Source organism: Dermacentor albipictus, chromosome 10, assembly GCF_038994185.2.
Source record: "Dermacentor albipictus isolate Rhodes 1998 colony chromosome 10, USDA_Dalb.pri_finalv2, whole genome shotgun sequence".
Taxonomy (NCBI): Eukaryota; Metazoa; Arthropoda; class Arachnida; order Ixodida; family Ixodidae; genus Dermacentor; species Dermacentor albipictus.
The window spans coordinates 42,542,312-42,561,583 of record NC_091830.1 but is presented as its reverse complement, the minus strand read 5'-3'; the positions used below and the strand labels follow the sequence as shown (position 1 = coordinate 42,561,583).

General features: G+C 48.4%; 1 protein-coding gene across 1 annotated transcript; it reads left to right on the top strand.

Annotated features, from left to right (window-relative positions):
* Window positions 1-117: 117 nt before the first annotated feature.
* On the top strand, window positions 118-7,633 carry LOC135907371 (uncharacterized). The gene is made up of 4 exons (XM_065439058.1): window positions 118-217; window positions 1,013-1,194; window positions 3,437-3,509; window positions 6,810-7,633. The coding sequence occupies exons 3-4, from the start codon at window positions 3,437-3,439 to the stop codon at window positions 7,631-7,633; spliced, it is 897 nt and encodes a 298-aa protein (XP_065295130.1). The 5' UTR covers window positions 118-217; window positions 1,013-1,194.
* Window positions 7,634-19,272: the final 11,639 nt, after the last annotated feature.

Sequence of the window (19,272 nt, the reverse complement as noted above, 5' to 3'; positions counted from 1 at the left end):
ACGCCTTCTGCGACATCTGCATCTTTTCAAAGAAGACGCAGCACAGGCCCACATATTAGGCTTCATATTACGTGGCATTTTTATGCGAAATGAAATCTATGACGTACTGCAGACGCTGTATCCAGTACCCGGACAACCAGCTCACCAGGCAGCGGCCCTACACCCAAGAACGACTCCCGGCCTCCAAGTCGTAGTATCCCCGAAACACCACCGAAAGGTACGAACAGGAACGTGCGAGATTTTCATGTTGTGGTGAACTAATGAAGAAGCATGAGTTCTAACGGTAGCAGACGCCACTCTAGTGAATGCATCGGCATGGGACCTTACCGCACAATCCGATTCTCCACTATGCCTTCCGCTAGGTGAGCGACACTGCAAGAGAAGTTTTCCACTATGATCCAAATAACCTACAATATCATCTTTAGTCAGTTACTCGCGAAAGAAAATGTCTTACAGTATGAAAAGATTGCCTGCTTCCCGTTGGCTGCCGCTTCAGAGCGCACTGGTTGTTATTTCTCCGTAATTACTAGAAGCCAGGGGCTAAATGTTTGAGCCACATCCGCCCCGATGACTTTCAGTGGCGATGGCTAACACTCTCTATTGACACTTCAGTACGCATGCGCAAATGCTAAAGAAATGTGACGCGGGATAGCAGCCACCATAGCTCGAGTGGGACAGCATCGAACACGTAATGTCGTGGGTTCGGCTCCCACCTGCTGCGAGTTGTCCTTTCGGCCATTTTCGTTTTCCCGTGTCCTGATCATTTGCGCATTGCTGTTAAAACCGCCACAAATTTCAGCTATGATTTGCGAGGGTTCATTTTCTGTTGGCTTAGCGTAGCTGTGACGGCCCCTTCTTTTCGTTATCTACGGGACTTGTTGCAGTCGCTGCCTCACAGCACGCCGGATCCAGTCCGCAGGCGAGGCCGTCACCGAAGAGCAGTCCTGCAGCAGAGCACGAATCGCGGCCACCAAGCGCAGCCTCGTCTATAGGGATATCGCTTTCTTCACAGACCCTCAAGCGAGCGTGGTCCCGGTGCAGACGACGGAGAAGAGGGACACCACCAAAGACGTGTGCCAATCATCTTGTACCGATATCAGTCAAGCACCAGCGACAACGACGGCCCTCTGCGTGGACAACGCTCTGCCATCGCCGAAATCCATCTGGGCCTTCAATAAAGCCCCGAATTCCAGGGTGAGCGAGAACAACAGCTAAGCTTGACCTAAGGACACATCCATGAGAACTCCTGTTTGATCCATTTTACGGGAAGGCGATGTTTTCTACAACCGATAAACAGCCGTGCAGATCACGCTGAACAACTGTTGCCCGCACGTCACATCTGGATAGTTGAAGCTTAATATAAATTTTCCGTATAGACATTTCAATATAGACATTTCCGCAGACATTTCCGCACATGCATGTGCTTATGAAGGCAGTCGAAGAAGCGCAATGTTCAGGCCTTCTAGACTTCCCGCTAGGCGCAACTGGCGTGTTGAATTGCCCGAAGCTTTAAAATTAAATTGTACGAGAAAATACGCAACATAGCAGCACGCATAATTTCGAATTGTAATTAGAAATCAGAAAACAATATTTTGTCTTAAGGAAACTAGAAAATGAGGCCTCGGGCCCGATAACTGTGCAAGTGTGAACTGGAAAAAAACTTTATATATGTCAAGTTTCTGCAAGATACCTTAGACATCCTAGATTTTTCTGATAAGCAGGTCCCCACCTCTAGCATCTAGCAGACATCGATATTGCACTTTGCAGAGACGTTTGTGGTTTACTGGGTTTAGTGTACATATTACCTAAAGTATGCTTCCTCCTGGATTCGCACGACATTGTGACTTTGCAATGTGATGATTCGGAACAAGATGTTGAGCTATAATGAACAGGCATGTCGGCAGAGTTTTAGTGCCTTCCCGTACTGAGAAAAGCACTATTGTTGAGAATTTTTAATGATAAAGCATAACTCGATACGGCAGTTTGAAACCACTTATTGAAATATCAGACAAATCCGTGTACTACGCATCATTCTCATGGTAGCTGGACGACCGCAGCACCGCAGTGTCAGGTAATTTTCGCAGGGAAGCTCAATCATCACGTGATCTGCTACAGGTGCCAGGGCGAGCAAGCTAGGGCGTGCCGAGAACGCTGTTGAGTGCACGTTGTCTTTCCGCATGCTCACTCTTAGAGATCACGTGAGGTGCCTAGTTTCGAAGGCGCGTATACGGCAACGTTCAAACGGTGAAAGGAATGACAGCACGGAAACGTTCGCTTTAGGAGACACGCGCGTGCTCCCCGATAGCTGCGCTCTTCATCATGCCAGTGCATGTGACCGCGGTTGGTCGCGATGATAGAGTGAACGCTGTTCATGTGTGTCCTTCAGAGGGCGTTGCGCCAAACGTGTTGGGTAAGTGTTATTACCTGATCTTATAATGTCAATAAGTTTACGAGCCTTACGCCGTGTAATAATCAAATACGTTCCTGTTGCTGTCATTGCTTCGCCTTTCGGGAAAAACCAGGACTTGTTTCTGAACACCATTTAATCTGTGCAGGTTTGTTCATCAAAATTTTTAATAATTACGAAGATACGGAAAAAATTGGCATTATTTATGCATAATTTCTACTCCTCCACCCACTTCTCCGTAGGTTGTTATAGGCCTGCTAAATATAAAAGAAATTATGGTGAGTAAGTAGTACTGACGACGAAGTCTGGCACCGAATTCGACTGTAAGAAACGCCTACGCCAACATAAATTGTACAACAGTAAAGAACCCTTGTATGGAAGAGCACGGATAGGCATATAGATGCGCCATGACGAGCGCTTCAGACAGGAACGCACTCGTCCTGTCCTATGCCCTTTCTTTACCGTGGTAGTGCTCTTGGCGCTAAAACTCATTGCTGGCAGAAACCGCACACTATCGTACAAACTTCCCAGCGAACCAAACTCGCGCTGCAAGAAATATTTACCGAACTACTTGCGCGCATCCACAAAATAACACTGTCGGGTTCCGCTGGCCTGCCACCGCTATCACGTAATGACATTGCTCCATTCACGTGTAGATAACATTGTTGCAAACTAGGAGTGCCGGATATACATGGCGCTTTATGCTAAGCTGCTGGCTCATTTGCGCTCACATGTTGCGCTAAGGTTGGTTTTCGCAGCAAGATATACCACGATTTTTGGCAGTGCTTACTAGTTTTGTCCGCAGTAAACCGAAAGTTGGCAGCGTCTGCAGCGATGCAACTCAAAACATTACGATTTAACAACAACGAACTATTATCGCCATCTGTCACAAGTACGACAAAAGCGTAACAAAAGTATCGTAGCCGTGGCAGCTGGCGCCAAAGCTTTGTCACACTAGGCATCGGGTGGTAGTGCGATGGCTGACCTAGATCTCTTAGTTATAATGCGCCGCTCAATGAATGAACGAAGATGGAGCAAATGATGCCATCGCCGTCCACTATGAGGGAATCGAACCGGTCACCACCCACAGGATTTGTTCGCTGTAAGTATTACGGACATGTCTTCACACGCGCGTGAGCATTGCCGGCGTCGAATTTAAGAATGGCATGGTGTTGTATATATATTCAACTTTTACTTACTCACTACATGTGCATGTTTCCATCACAATGCCAATTTCCTATCATATGCCCTTCGAGATCCTGTACGTAGCGCAAAGCCCATGCGTGCTGATCATATCTCAAAGTCCACGTCTATCCTTGTCCAGCTCTCAAAAGTGCCAGCACGTGCCCCATGCATGCCGTTTACGGCCTTCTGTGCTTCTGTATATGATCATCATGGCTGTCGTTGCAATCGTACAATCATTGCTATCTACCGGTGCTAACATATGGGGCAGAAACTTGGAGGTTAACACGGTAACTTGGAAACAAGTTAAGCACCGCGCAAAGAGCAATGGAACGAAAAAATGTTAGGCGTTAAGACCTTAAGAGAAAGGAAGAGTGTGGTGTGGATCAGAGAGCACACGGGGACAGCCGATATTCCAGTTCATATTAAGAGAAAGAAATAGAACTGGGCAGGTCATGTAATACGTAAGGTGGATAACCGGCGGACCTTTAGCGTTAAAGAATGGATGCCAAGAGAACAGAAGTGCCGTCGATGACGGCAGAAAACTAGGCCAGGTGATGATATTAGAAAATGTGCAGCGCAAGTTGCTGTAGTTGACGATGATTATGAAATCCAAAAACGCCCCTGTCTAGTGCATTGGGGATCCATTAAGGAACCCCAAGTGGTCAAAATTAATCAGGAGTCCCCCACTACGGCATGCCTCATAATCAGATCGTGGTTTTAGCAGGTAAAACCCCGCAACTTGGTTTGCACAGGAGGATTGGAACGGTATAATGGGTTGTCCTATCCAGCGCTTTCTAGTGGGTTCCTCCATATAGCTCGCTATGTGGCTTGTATATGGCTGCATATGTATGTTTGGCAGGATATATAGCTGTATGAATCTCATCATCATCAACATCATCAGCCTATTTTATGTCCACTGCAGGACGAAGGCAGTGGACGTAAGTTGGATCCCGCCGAGTTCTCCAATTACCCCTGTCCTGCGCCAGCCGATTCCTCCTAGCACCCGCAAATTTCCTAATTTCGTCGCACCACCTAGTTTTCTGTCGTCCTCTACTGCGCTTCCCTTCTCTTGGTACCCATTGTGTCACCCTAATGGTCCAACGGTTATCTACTCTACGCATTACATGACCTGCACAACGCCACTTTTTCTCGTCTATACCTGTTTGCTCTCTGATCCAAACCGCTCTCTTTCTGTCTCTTAAAGTTATGCTTAGAATTCTTCGGTCCATCGCTCTTTGCGTAGTCCTGAACTTGTTCTCAAGCTTCTTTGTCAGTTTCCAAGTCTCTGCCCCATATGTCATCACCGGTACAATGCACTGATTGTATACCTTCCTTTTTAATGATAACGGTAAGCTTCCAGTCAGGAGTTCACGATGTCTGCCATATACGATCCAACCCATTTTTATTCTTCTGCGAATTTCTTTCTCATGGTCAGGGTTCCCTGTGATTAGTTGACCTAGGTAAACGTACTCCTCCACACTCTAGAGGCTGACTGGCGATCCTGAATTCTTGTTCCCTTGCCCGGTTATTCATCGTTATTTTTGTCTTCTGCATATTAATCTTGCGCTCCACTCTTACACTCTCTCTGCTAAGGTCATCAATCATTTGTTGCAACTCGTCCGTAGTGTTGCGGAATAGAACAATGTCATCGGCAAACCGAAGTTTGCTGAGGTATTCGCCATCTCCTAAACCTTCCCAGTTTAATAGCTTGAATATTTCTTCCAAGCACGCAGTGAATAGCATTGAAAAGATTGTGTCTCCTTGTCTGACTCCTTTCTTTATAGGTATATTTCTACTTGTGTAGAATTAAGCTGGCTGTGGAATTTCTGTAGATATTTTCCAAGGTACTTACGTGGGCGGTCTGTACTCCTTGATTACGCAGTGCCTCTATGACTGCAGGTATCTCTGTTGAATCAAATGACTTTTCGTAATCTATGAAAGCCATATAGAGAGGCTTATTGTACTTTGCGGATTTCTCGATAAACTTATTAACGTGGATGCGATCCATTGTAGAGAATCCCTTCCTGAAGCCAGCCTGTTCCCTTTTATTGACTAAAGTTCAGTGTAGCCATTATCCTATTGGAGATCATTTTGGTAAATATTTTATATAATACTGGGAGTAAGCTAATAGACCTTTAATTTTTCACTCTTTATGAATCTGAATGGCTGTATATATTCCTGAAAATCGGTCTGGAGCCATATACAGGGACACTAACAGCCTCCTTTGTGACCCACATTTCTTCCTCCCTGGGAAAAGGATGGTAGCCATCGCACATGGAGGAAGGAAACTACTTGAAGGAAGAGTCCCTACATAAAACTATGCTCATAAAGTCGGCCCAACAAGTGACCATGTCATAGCAGGTTTTAGCGTTTTCTATCGGTGCACTCTTTGCGCTCAGCACAGGCTCTTCCGAAATAATAACGGGTACGACAGCAAAGAGCGACTGCCGACGACCCACCGCGTTGACGCAGTGGCTTTGGCGTTGGGCTGCTAAGCCGACGACGGGGTTCGCATCCCGAACCCGGCGAGCGCATTTCGATGGGGACTAAATGCCGATACCCACGTGTGTCATACATTGGGTGCACGGTAAATAACCCCACGTGGTAAAAAAATTATCCCGAGACTACTTCATCATGGCATGCATCATAATCGCATAGCGGTATTGGTACGTAAAACCGAAGAAACTGTTAAATATTATTTTAAACTGCCGATGACAAATCTTCCCGTTGCAGAAGTGAACGGAGCTACGCAGACTCAACGGAGGGAAATGTGTGCGCGTGAATAATTATTCGAGAAAATGCGCATGAAACTAAACTTAAGCCAGCTACACTGCGCCGAGTCCGTCGGGTGCAAGGTAACGTGTTGGGTCACATTGGAGGAACGTCAGAAAGAAAAGGCGGAGTATACGGCTTTGTGAAGAATTCCGATGGTTTGAACCTACGTTTAAAAAAATGACAAGTCGAAAAAGCAATGTCTGGGCTGTAGTAAAGAGACAATTAACTTGCGCTCGATTTCCTTCATCATCTACTAATCACACCCACGTAATCTGGTTGATAGCGTAGGCAGAGACGCTCATACTGCTGGCATCGTCCAGAAAGGAATAACTTAATTTACAATAGAACTGCTTAATTACCCAGGCTTAGTTTGAACGCTGCGCGCGAAGCGAACCAATCAGATCGTACTCTTAACTGCCACTTCGTTATCTACCTGTCGCAGTTGGAGGCATCACGCTGAGAGAGTTCATACCGCTCACCACGATCACTGAGAAGATAGCGCACTCGCCTGCCTTCTACGGCAGCTTCGGCGCCCTAGCAGCGTTGGGCATTGCCGCCCTGGTCGTCATGTTCTGGTCCTCGGATCCCAAGCGTCACCAGCAGGACGAGTGCGGCAGCGACGAGTGTCGCGATGCCTACGGCTACCTGGAGTCGCTGCTCGACTCGGCCATCGACCCGTGCACCGACTTCTACCGGCACGTCTGTCGCCGGTGGCACATCGGCAACATCGACGGGGCCACCCTGACCAAGGTGGCTGCTCGGAAGCTGATCGACGAACTCTACACGACGCTCCTTCGGAAAGGCGTTGAGCCAACCGGAGAAAGCGGCGATGCGTCAGCCCGCACTGAGGCTCTTCTGGGGCGCTTCCATGCTCGGTGCGGCAGCTTCATCACAGCCTCGACGCACAAGGATGCCGCACAGTGGCTCGTCCGGGAGTACCGAAGCGAAAGCGACCTTCTCCAACTCCGCAGTACAGCGGAGGCCCTGAGGCGAATCGTCCAGCTCTCCCTAAAGCGCGGGATCTCTACGCTGTTCAAGGTCAGGCTGATTAGGCACAGCGACAGTGAAGTCGCCCTGTACGTCTCCCGGGGCCAGACGCTGGCCGAGAAACTGGCCGATCCTGGGCACAGTTCGGCGCTTGTGGAATTCTTCAAGGAAGCGCTCGAAGAAGCGAGTAAGATCCAGGGATCCGGCATACGCAAGTCGGAAGTCAACGCAACAGTTTCGGAGCTGCTGAGGTACGACAAAAAAGCAGCGCTCAGGTGAGCGGACTTGCCGACAGAGGAAACGGTCAACGCGTCGTACTTCGCCATAATTTTGGACGAAGTGGAGCCTCAGCTTTGGGTGCAGTTCGTCAACTCTATGGTTACCGGCGATACTACAATCAACGAACAAACGCCGGTGATGTGCCAAGAACTGAGCCACGTCAAAGCAGCCGTCGAGTTGCTCGCGAAGAACCGCAAAATCAGACTGATCTACATTTTCTGTCACATCGCGATGGTGGTTGGCCGATTCTACTACAGAAACAAATTCCTGTACGATAAGCCCGAAGAAGCCGAGGTGATATGCATGGCCGCCAGCCAAGACGTCATGATCCACGGCTGGCTCAGCGTGTTCCTGAACATGACGCAAGCCTTGCTGTCGGCAAAGTCGCGCGCGTGGCCCATATTTGCCAGCGTCCGGAGCATGTCGTCGAAGCACCTACTGGATGCTGGCCTGGACGAAGCGGACAAGGAGGGTGTCCTAACAGCCCTGGAGGACATCACGCTGATCGCGCAGTATGGCTACTCATCTCCGTTCCCAACGTCGATGGCCAATGCTTCCATGCCAAGTAGCGTCCAGTATGGCACCGACTTTGCCAGCTTCTACACGTCCCTGAAGGCACTGGAAGCGACGAGGCGGCTGCAGGACCCATCGTCTCTCGAAGAGGTGCTCATCGGCGAATCCCTTTTCGCCCACAAGGCGACCTACTCTCGCCTGCTGAAGGCCGCCCTGCTCCTTCCGGCGATGCAGCGACCACCGCTGTTGTACTCGAGCAATGTTCCGCTCGAGTTTGACACGGGCACAGTCGGCGTGCTCCTCTCCAAGGCGGTATTCGAAGCCGGCCTGCCTTCCGCCAGGAGCGGCGCGTCTTGGTACAACCTGACCGTGAAGGAGTTCGTCGAATGTGTCCAGCGTTCCGCGAGCGCGGCCTCTCTCATCAACGCGGCCAACCTGACCGTCCGGGTGGGTCTGGAACTGTTCGCCTGGGCCCGCGCCGTCCGGATCGCGCATGACACCTTGAAGAACAGGTACTCGGGAACCGTACCGGAACTGGGCTACGGTGACGTCTGGGCGAACGCGCAGCGCACGTTCTTTCGCCGGTTCTGCCTCCTCACGTGCAGCGCCGAGAACGCGGGTCAGGGCTCTCGGCTTCACTGCCTCGTGCCGCTTCTCAACATGGTCGAGTTCACCAGCGCTTTTCAGTGCCCCAGCTCTGCGACGCAGAACCTGCGACAGTGTTTTCTTTTCCTGGGCATAGCGTAAGGAGCAGCCGAATGTGACGGTATCGTGATCGCGCTTCTTTGCCTACAAAGACAACTACAACGTCAAGCCATGGAAAAAGAAAGACGATCAGTGCATTCTCGAAGCCGCAGACCGGGAATTCCAGACTAAGTATGTGGACTATAAATGGGAGTAATGTTTTACGATGAAACATTGAGGAAAATGTCCCCAGTGCGATACCTACACAGAGCGCTTCTTCAGCGCTTTACCTCAAAGGCACACAGGCTTTGGCGACTGTTTAGTGGATTGTGGGTTATATTTATTTTTCTCGTGTATTATATCCTGTAACTGCTGTGTATTAGTGAATTTGGGTTCATTGTTCAGTACGTTATTATGAACAGCCATTTCTAATCGCGCGAGAATGTTTTTTTGCCTACTTTGCCCTTTAGGCGACAGCTTTCACAGACAGTGGTTTAGGCTCTTGTATTAGAGTGTTTATTGGGCCACTGAGCTAATTTCCGTGTCCAGCGCTATACAGATAACACTGTGGGCTCCACTGTACTCGCACGACTTTAAAACGTTGCTATGCTTGGCGCGATTGGAAGATAAGGTGCATGCTCGGGCCTTAGGTATACTAAACTCATTTTTATGAAACAGCCTGACTTTGATTGTTTTCTGATCAATACAGCATTTAAATAATTTATGAACATCAAATACAAGCCCTGAAGCTTTCTCATTCCTCTGTGTCTTCTTTTAGTACAAGAATGAGGTTAGCAAGGCGCACTGTAATATCCAAGAAGTGAACACGCCTGACATATTTTTTTTCAAATTTTCTTAGAACCCTGGAACTTCTTATGCATAGCATTCAACTGCAAAAGCTCAGGAAGATGCGTACTCGTACTACTGTGGACAAAATCCTGCCTAGCCACTGAACAGCTTCTGTCTGACCGCAGATGAACGTTCCCTCAAGTTTCGTTGCAAGCTCGAATGCGATGAAGCTATTGCAGTGCATTTTGTGCCTCTTTAGACTATATATAAAGGCTTTGTTCTGCATGGTATTGTCTTAGCCGCTTAGACAATAGACCGTTATCGGTAGCAAGTATGCTTGGACCATGGTCGAAGAGCTCTGATAGCGCGAAGGCCACCATAATGCTAATGTACATCTTGAAGGTAAATGAACAGAAGCCAAACCTGCAGGCAAACAAGAGATAAAGTTACACGTAGACTGAGACTTGGAGTGACCAACAATGGTCAAACAAGCGAAGTCTCAGACTGGAGCCAACATTTTCACAAGCAATGAGAATGTAATAACTGTACAGGACCACATGTAAAAACGTTGACTGCATACTGAGACATCGCATGGAATTTCGCATTTAGTTTACCTATCAGGCAAAATTTATGGAAAGATCCTTGTTCCAAAACTGAAAACGTACGCCTCAAAATATTTTAAAATTGCGCACTTTCGCTTCAATCTTTGTAAAAAAAATATTTGAGTGCTTCTACGGACACTTTCTTTGATTTGAAAACCTTTCTTTGCATATATCAAATTCTCTAAAACTGTTAGAGCGCTTGTTTAGGGACAGAGCGACACCATTTCCTGGGTATTTGAGTATAAGATAGATAACTGGGGAGCACGGAAAATGGTGTCTTTCATGCATACTCGGAAATAACCGCCGAGAGCATGAATCGTCCGCTAACATGTACTTACGTTGTACGGTTTGGTAAACTTCAGATGGATTTTTGAAGGTCCTCATTACTGCCTCAGTTGAATAAATGTCTATAGTTCAGCGTCGCCACGCGATCTTGAGATTGGCTTCGCCTAGCACGCTCTGTCCCAAACACAGATATGAAAACGTGACGAGTAAAATCGTGCGCTGTCATTTTATCGAACCGATAGACGGCCAGTTCTGCTTGAATTCACGATAAAAGGGGTTCACAGCACGCTTTAAATTGCTCTCCGAATAGAGTTCATCAACGTGCCTCGCTTTGTAAAAAAAATCTTAGCGTTGATGTGCGAAAATACAAAGATACTCTCCACGGTTGCCAAGTTTCAGTTAAAAGCGTGGGGGTAAGCTAAAGGGTAGCACGAGTTCATTAAGTGTGCACGCACTCCTTTTCTCAGTGTTCTTGTTTACAGAAGCAATATTTGCCTAGGATGTTAGCTATTTTAAGTACTGCGCCATACCCTTGAGGTGTCATCGTGCGCAGCCATTGCACCTTTCACATGCCTTTTTTTTATCTTCTACCAATATACTTTTCTGCGAACGCTCGAATACAGCGCTGCTGATAAACCGTGTGTGGGTGGGGGGGGGGGGGGGCGGGGAGGTGTTTGCGTGCATGCGTCCATGTGTGTGCATGTGTTAGCGGGAGGGTGTAGGCAGGTGGTTTGCTCGGCGCGTCTGTGCGTGGGTGTTTGGCACCGATTGTATTGCTGCAGATGCATCGAATCTTGCTAAAGTGGCAAAGAAGCTGGCATAAGGAACCGGCCTGGTTCTGCGTAAGTACACAGACGATAAAGACAGAACAAAGGAGCTCCGCACGGCTGCTATCTGCGCACGTTATTCGAGATACGCGCACCGCACCCACGCTGTAAGGTCTCGGTATGCAAGGTCTTGTTTGTACGGCTCCAGAATCCTGGGCACATGCATCGTTGTCACGAAGGGGTCACTAATTGGAATTTGGCACATTTCGACAACAAATTTGAAGCAGTCTAGCCAAATTCGTGGGGGTGCCAACCCTAGTGCAGGGCTAACCAGAGATCTAAGCACTACGGGGCCCAGTTATTTGGCCCCCAGGCCATGGGTAGATTTGAGTGCCAGACTGCCGTCGAGTGGCTTTATAGCGGGTGCTATGCCGAAACCTTCTAAACGCCTTACCACGCAGAGCAATATATTAGTGGTTGATAATAAAGGAATCGGACTATTTTCTGCTTCCCTTATGGTAGCACGGCTGATAGCCTAGGAGGAGCGAGAGAGGGGAGGATACAGAAAAGGATAGAGAGAGGTAGGCTAGATAAGTAAGGTAAAGAGAGCTTCGGTTGTAGCATTACACCATGGCAGGCACCTCAAGGAGCTGGTTATCGGAGCGGCAGACTCAACGAAGACTTGTAGTGCTGTGAGCGGAGACTGGCACGGCGATGGCGCGTCATGCCGCCCTGTGAGCACGCTTCTATATACAGCGGTCAACGTTGCACGCTAGTCGATGCAAGCCACTGACCCTCACAGCCTTTACGTGGAGGAAATGAAGCCTTAAGGTACCCAAGTGCCAACCAATGAGGATTTTTTTAGCCTCCGCAGCACGCTGAGTCGCGTACCTCAGGACCTTCATTAAAGTTTTACATTCGTCCATCCATCCATAATTGGTGTCAACCACGCATGAGGCGCTCATCCTCGTTGTCTTTCCTCATCTCGCAAAAAAGGCGAATCATAGTGTTACTGCGTTCTACAAAACGTTTTGAACGTGTCACATGAAGGGAAACATACAAATATAGAATTTCTTTATTTATTTACATTGAACCTTAAAGGTACACGAGCGCATGATTGAACAATTGGAAGCGCACTTCATCTTCTCCCTTCTAGTCTTTTGTTGGAGAAGATAGCATCTCTGCCAACTTAACCAAAAAGAAAGACGCACACTCAACGATGTTTAAAAGGCACCACAGTTACGACTGGATTCATCAGAAATTTTCTCATTTTAGTCGAAATCAATCTGGACTCTCCACCCATTTGCTTTCTTTGTGTAAACCGTACCTATTATCAAAAACATATAGTGCGTTAATAATTCGTCTGTCTATTGTTTCTTGTACAATTTCTCCTGTACAGCGTCTTGGACTTGGACTTGGACGACGGTGCGAGCGGTCGCATGGTGCCTCGGCTCCTGCATTTTTCCTTTTTGTGCCTACCGAGTCGCTTCAAGAGCCTGATTTCCTGCCTGGACCTATGTGAGTGTTATCGGCACTACTTGACAGTTCCTTTAGCAACTCCGACGTCCCTCACGCGAGCCGCAGCCCTTTTTACGTCTCTCGGCTGACCGTCTCGCTGCTGGGCCTAGCTCCGCCTAGCATGAGCGCCGGAACGGAGCGCGATGGCGCGCGCACCTGGCGCGAGATCCACAATAACCTCTCGAAACAGCGTCAGCATCCTTCGCCACCAGCATACCCCACAGTTGCTCATAGGACTCAATCAAGAGCAGAACCGAAGCCCCCGCCGCTGCCGCGCAGCGATTATAAAATCATCCTAAGAGTTCGTGGGGGCCTCAACTGCGCTGGAATCCACGCATGCATCCTCAGACAAGTCATCCTCAAGGCTGCGGGGCTCCCCATCACCGACCGCACCAGTTCTGACCAAATTCGTGTCAACACCATCAACAATACCGTTCTAATCAGCACACCCGACATGGGACGTGCAGATCTCTACCACAACATCCAGAGTCTGCAATTCAATGGTAGCCCTTACGAAGTCGCCACCCATGTGGCCGATCCCATCGATACGTGCGGAGGATGCATTCACTTGCCCCCAGATTACTCAGAAGATGACATCGCCTCAACCCTCCGCAGATGCAACCCAACATTGATTATTGGGGGTGCACGACGCCTGGGCAATACTGAAACCATCATGGTCATATTCCAAGGCAAAATCATCCCTTTCTACGTCAACTACGACGGCTGTTCACTTCGATGCCGCCCCTTCAGGCAGAAGGTAGAAGCCTGCACCCGATGCCGCGGGATTGGTCATCGCCAGGATGTCTGCACTAATGCCACCGACACACTCTGCCCCAAGTGTGGAATGAAAGACGCACCCATGGACCACGAATGTGACCCGATATGTGTTGTGTACAACGGAAACCATCAAACCGGCTCCTCACTGTGCAAACAAAGGTTCAAACCGCGCCCTACACGTCCCAGGCACAAACAAGACACTTCACCCACCAACCGAACTCCCAGTCTCGACCGCACTCGCGACTCAAGCCGGCGAAGAAGTCGGAGCAAAAGCAAGGACCGCGGGCCTGGCTATGCAACCTAAGACGTCGCCTGGCCAGCTCTATCATCAAGCCCTACTCTCGCCAACTGCTCGCGCAACCCACCCCAGCTAAGCTGGGCTAAGGTAGCCTCTTCCAGCTGCTCCTCAAACCAGACTGCTAATAATGAATCCCTCCTTGAAGAAAATACAATTCTTAAAGCCAAAATTAAAAGACTTAAAGTAGAACTCCAATATCGTCACCCCTTTTCTTCAACCTCTGAAGCCCCTCTCTCTAATACGACCCTTTAGACTCATCATCCATCAGCCCTACGTGAAACCTCTTCACATCGCCCCATGGACACTAGCCCCTCCACTGAACGGGAACCGCTTCACCCTCTCCCCAGCAAACGTAAAACTCCGAGCACTCCGCGATCAGAGGACACCCTAGACGAGACAATCTTAAGTTATAACGACAGACTAACCGCTTTGGAGACTAAATTCCATAAAATACTCACTGCAATTGAAAAAATCAATACAGATTACACAGCCAGGAATGAAAAGCTGGACAAATGTATTGAATTCGTACAAGCACACATCCAACTAACTAGAAGTTGGATAGCTGGAGTCACCGCGAATCATCCTGACATAATTGCACCTGCTCGATCCGCTTCCCCGCCAACTCCGCTTAACAATGGCCAATAACCCGACCCGCTCCGAGTTTGAAGTGTGGCAGTGGAACTGTAGGGGGTTTCGAAAAAAGAAAGCACACCACCAGCAGTTTCTAGCCTCCTCTTCTAATCTCCCAGCTGTCATTGCGCTTCAGGAAACTCATGGACTAATCAGCTTCCCAGGTTATAATGCCTATCAGAACAATAAGGTCTCCCGGCCCGATACGGCAATTCTTATGCAAAAGCACCTCACTGCCAATCACTCCCAATTCGACAGCGTCGATATAGAGCACGAGTTTCTAGAAATTATTCCTCGCAAGAATAATGCACCTGGCCTTTACATTCTCAATGTCTATAGTCGTCCACAAGACAAACATCACCGCTTTGACTCCCTTTTCGCTCAAGCTATTGCCGCTGCCACCCACCACCCCCTCCTAATCCTTGGAGATTTTAACGCACCCAACCATTTGTGGGGTCACTCCGTTTCTACTCCTAAGGCCAGATCCCTATGGATCCACATACAAGACCACAGACTCACATTACATAACGACATCGATGCACCAACCAGGCTAGGCAATAGCGTAGCTAAGGACACCTCCCCCTATCTTACGCTTACACACAGAATCCAACACGTCACATGGCACAACTCACAAGTTAACCTCGGCAGCGACCATTAGATCATTACCATCACACTACAATTCAAACACAAACCCTTTGCACCCAAACACCTCAGCCTTACCAATTGGGACAATTTTCGAGAGGCCCGCGAGATATCAGCTCCCACAAACATTCAAGACATTCCAGAATGGGTTCAGCAACTACACGTAGACGCCCAGACGCACACTACCACTCTGCCCCCCGAAACCGCTCTCACTACGGTTGATTCCAAGCTTCTACACATGTGGGAAGCCAAACAGTCTCTTCTCAAACGGTGGAAGAGGCAACGGTTCAACCGAAAACTAAGACTCAGAATTGCCAAATTAGACCTTCAGATCCAGGAGTACGCCACACAACTGGCCTGCCAGCAGTGGATCCAGGTATGTGAAAGCATGCATGACAACCTCGATAACAAGCGCACATGGCAACTCTTGCGACACTTATTAGACCCTACCACATCGCACACACACCACAAACATAGCATAAAACATGCAATCAAAAATAATCCCAACGGATTCTTCGATGACCTCCGCCATAAACATCTGCCTCCCGCTCAGAAGTATGAGATGCCAAGATATACTGGCGAACGCAACGACCTACTTAGCGCCGTTATCACGGAAGCAGAGGTTCGCCATGCCCTCGCCACCCTGCGCACAATGTCAGCACCAGGCCCCGACCTTATTAACAATAAAATACTCCGCAATCTAGACGACAACTCTGTCACAGCCATCACGGCGTACTTCAATCACTGCTTTGACACTGGCAGCCTCCCTAGTTCGTGGAAAGATGCCAGGGTAATTTTTATCCCAAAGCCAAACAAACCACTCAACACTTCTAATCTCAAGCCTATATCACTAACCTCTTGTCTAGGTAAAACACTCGAACACGTCATCCTCAACCGACTTAGTAAATACATGGAGGACAACAATCTTTATCCATCAGAAATGGTAGGTTTTCGAAAATCTCTCTCATGCCAAGATATCATGCTTCGAATGAAGCATGACATCATTACACCCAATAGCAGTCTAGATACGCGAGCAATTCTCAATTTGGACCTCCACGGAGCCTTCAATAACGTTTCACATTCCACCATCCTCTGAGAGCTTAATCTCATTGGTGTTGGCGGAAAGACATATGACTACATATGTACCTTCTTATCCAACCGTACCGCAACGATACACATAGGCACACAGCAATCCCTTTCATACGCTTTAGGTAGATACGGCACGCCCCAAGGCTCAGTGCTGTCCCCTTTTCTTTTTAATCTTTCTATGATGCCGATGGCGCAAGCATTGCGGTCTATTCCCGATCCCAAGTTTTCACTCTACGCCGATGACATCACTCTTTGGACGACTGGCGGCTCCGACGGAGAGATTCAAGACACTCCACAGGCCGCAGCAGACGCCGTCATGGCTCATGCCGGGGCTATGAATCTCACATGCTCCCCTCGAAAATCCGAGCTACTTCTTCTGCCATCCCACCGGGGGCCGGAAAACACATGTCTAGTATAGAGGTAATCCTAAACCACATCCCCGTTACTAGAATGGACAGGGTGCTCGGTTTACACATTCAAAGCAACCGGCTCAACATATATACCCTACATACACTCCACACCACAGTCGATCACACCCTGCGTCTTCTAGGGCGAGTCTCCAATAAACATGGCGGACTAAAGGAAGCCGAACTTCTCCGCTTGATTCAGGCCTTCGTTATCAGTAAGAATACATTCGCAACACCATATCTACATTTCCTTAAATCAGAATCAGATAAGGTCGACACTCTTTTACGCAAAATATATAAATTCGCTCTCGGGGTCGCCATACGTACCTCCACTGAAAGGCTAATGCTTACTGGAACTTTCAACACACTTACTGAACTCACAGAAGCCCACCTCACATCCCAATATAGCAGACTTTCTAAAACCGCAACAGGTCGACACATTCTACAAACTCTTTCTATCCCTCCGGCACCCATCATCAAGACTAAATACACCATTCCACATCACATACACGAGAACCTCTGCATCCCCCCACTTCCTAAAAACATGCAGCCTGTGCATCACAAACAGCGCAGGAGACAGCGAGCAAAGGCTCTCGAAAAACAATTCTCCGCCTCTAAAAACGTGCTCTATGTTGATGCCGCCGAATATGGGAACAGAAATCACTACGCAATATCAATCATTAACTCTCACGGCCAGGTCGCTGCGGCCGCCTCCATTCCTGGCTCTTCCTCGGAGGAGGCGGAGGAAGCGGCCATAGCCCTGGCCCTCACAATTCCAAATTTATCAGTTATCGTTAGCGACTCCAAAACAGCCATACATAACCTCGGAGCGGGTAGGGTCTCTAAGCCAGCTTTTTCTCTCCTCTTGGCCCATCCTTTCTATCAAATCGTGGCATTAATCTGGACACCCACGCATGCGGGCCTTGCCGGAAACGAGGCGGCTCATGCCAGTGCCCAAGGATTTACAGTCCGGGCTCAGGCATGCGTCGGACCTCGCCACGGAGGAGGCGCCGTTTACAGCGCGGGATCGACTTATTACTTACCACGACATCTGCACACACTACCGATTAGACCGCTTAATCTTTCCGCCAATCATGGGCAAATCCCCGCGTAGGTGTGAAGTTCCGTGGCGACAGCTGCAGACTCGCACCTTTCCGTCCTCTTACCTCCTCCACCGCATTCATCCCACCATTTACCTTTCTCCCTCTTGTAAATTCTGTGTCTCTCCCAGAGCAGACTTAAACCACATCATGTGAGGGTGCCCTAAGCACCCCCTTCCCCCTTTCCTCAAGCAATTAATATCTAGTGAGGAGCAGTGGGAGGCTGCCTTGCGCAGCTCCAGGCCCGATCTTCAGGAGGCCATCCTGGAGTGGGCGGAGAGGATAAAGGAGGTCTACTTCAAGTAGTTCCTCCCCCCACCCTCTATTCCATTTCCCCCTTCCCTTTAAAGAGGGATAAATAAAGTTTTTCATCATCATCATCCTGTACAACTTGTACAAGCCCCGAGCCAATGACTTCGCCTAGGCAGCTCCACTGCAGTGTATCTGTTCACATGACCTAGCAACCCCAGGCACGCAACCTAACAATGTTTACCTAAGCAATGCTCAAGGTCGTTCTTCGCTGATCACTGCACATTAATTTCGTTACAAGCAAAAATGCACGGATATGATACTCCGCGACCACGTTGCTTAGCCCGCACACAAAAAATAGCTGGGTCATTATGTCGCTCGTGGATCCCTTAACGGATTTAATAGGTCATGCTTAAGGTACCATTCAACATTATTAAATCGTATTTGTGGTTGAAAGTAAACCTTAAAGTATTGTGAAATGAGCAAATGTACTATGCCATGTAATATTTTGGCCTTTGTTCTAATGGCCTGGCCCTCTCGACACATAAGCGTGTGACGCCAGAATGTGTTGTGCATTTCGTGCGCTGTCTGGTGCCGTTAATCGCAAGCAAACCATACGCCCACATAATGCCTGCTTCACTGCAGAGATGAAAAGTTTCTACGCCAATGTGACCCAATCATCAGCGCCTATTCAAAGTGAAGCCATGGCTTGACATGCACGAAAAGCGAGTCCCAGATCTCATGTCGCAAAAATTACCTTGGCTGGTGAAAATGCATTTCTCTGATATCAGCTTTGTAAACGCATCGCTATTGTGTTTCAATGTGGGAGCTAGAAGAGTTATCGGAACAAAACCTGACTTGGCCCAGTTCCCAAGATCACTGCCTCATAAAGCGTTTATTTCATCGGCAGGTTGAGCAATAGTACAGTAACCCTAAGTGCTTTGTTTTGCTCACTTCAATGATCTCTCTTCTCGACTGGCTAGTACTTTGATGAGTGGTTGCTTATCGTCTGAACTCAGGAACGCACTAATAGTTTTTACAGAGGCTGCCAAGTGACCTTCAAGACCTCCCTAGACTTTTTGACCATGCTAACTGAACCTTCTTTTATTAACGCAACGCCCCGTCTTCTTCACACTTCTATATTTCCACGTTGTAGCGGCTTAACATCCAGCCTAGGCATACTTCAAGCTTAAAGCCTAAATACAACCGTGCGAACAAAGGATGAAAATTTTTGCCATGGAAAAAATTTTCATCCCTCATTCTCCCAGTTGTATTTAGGCGTAACGAAA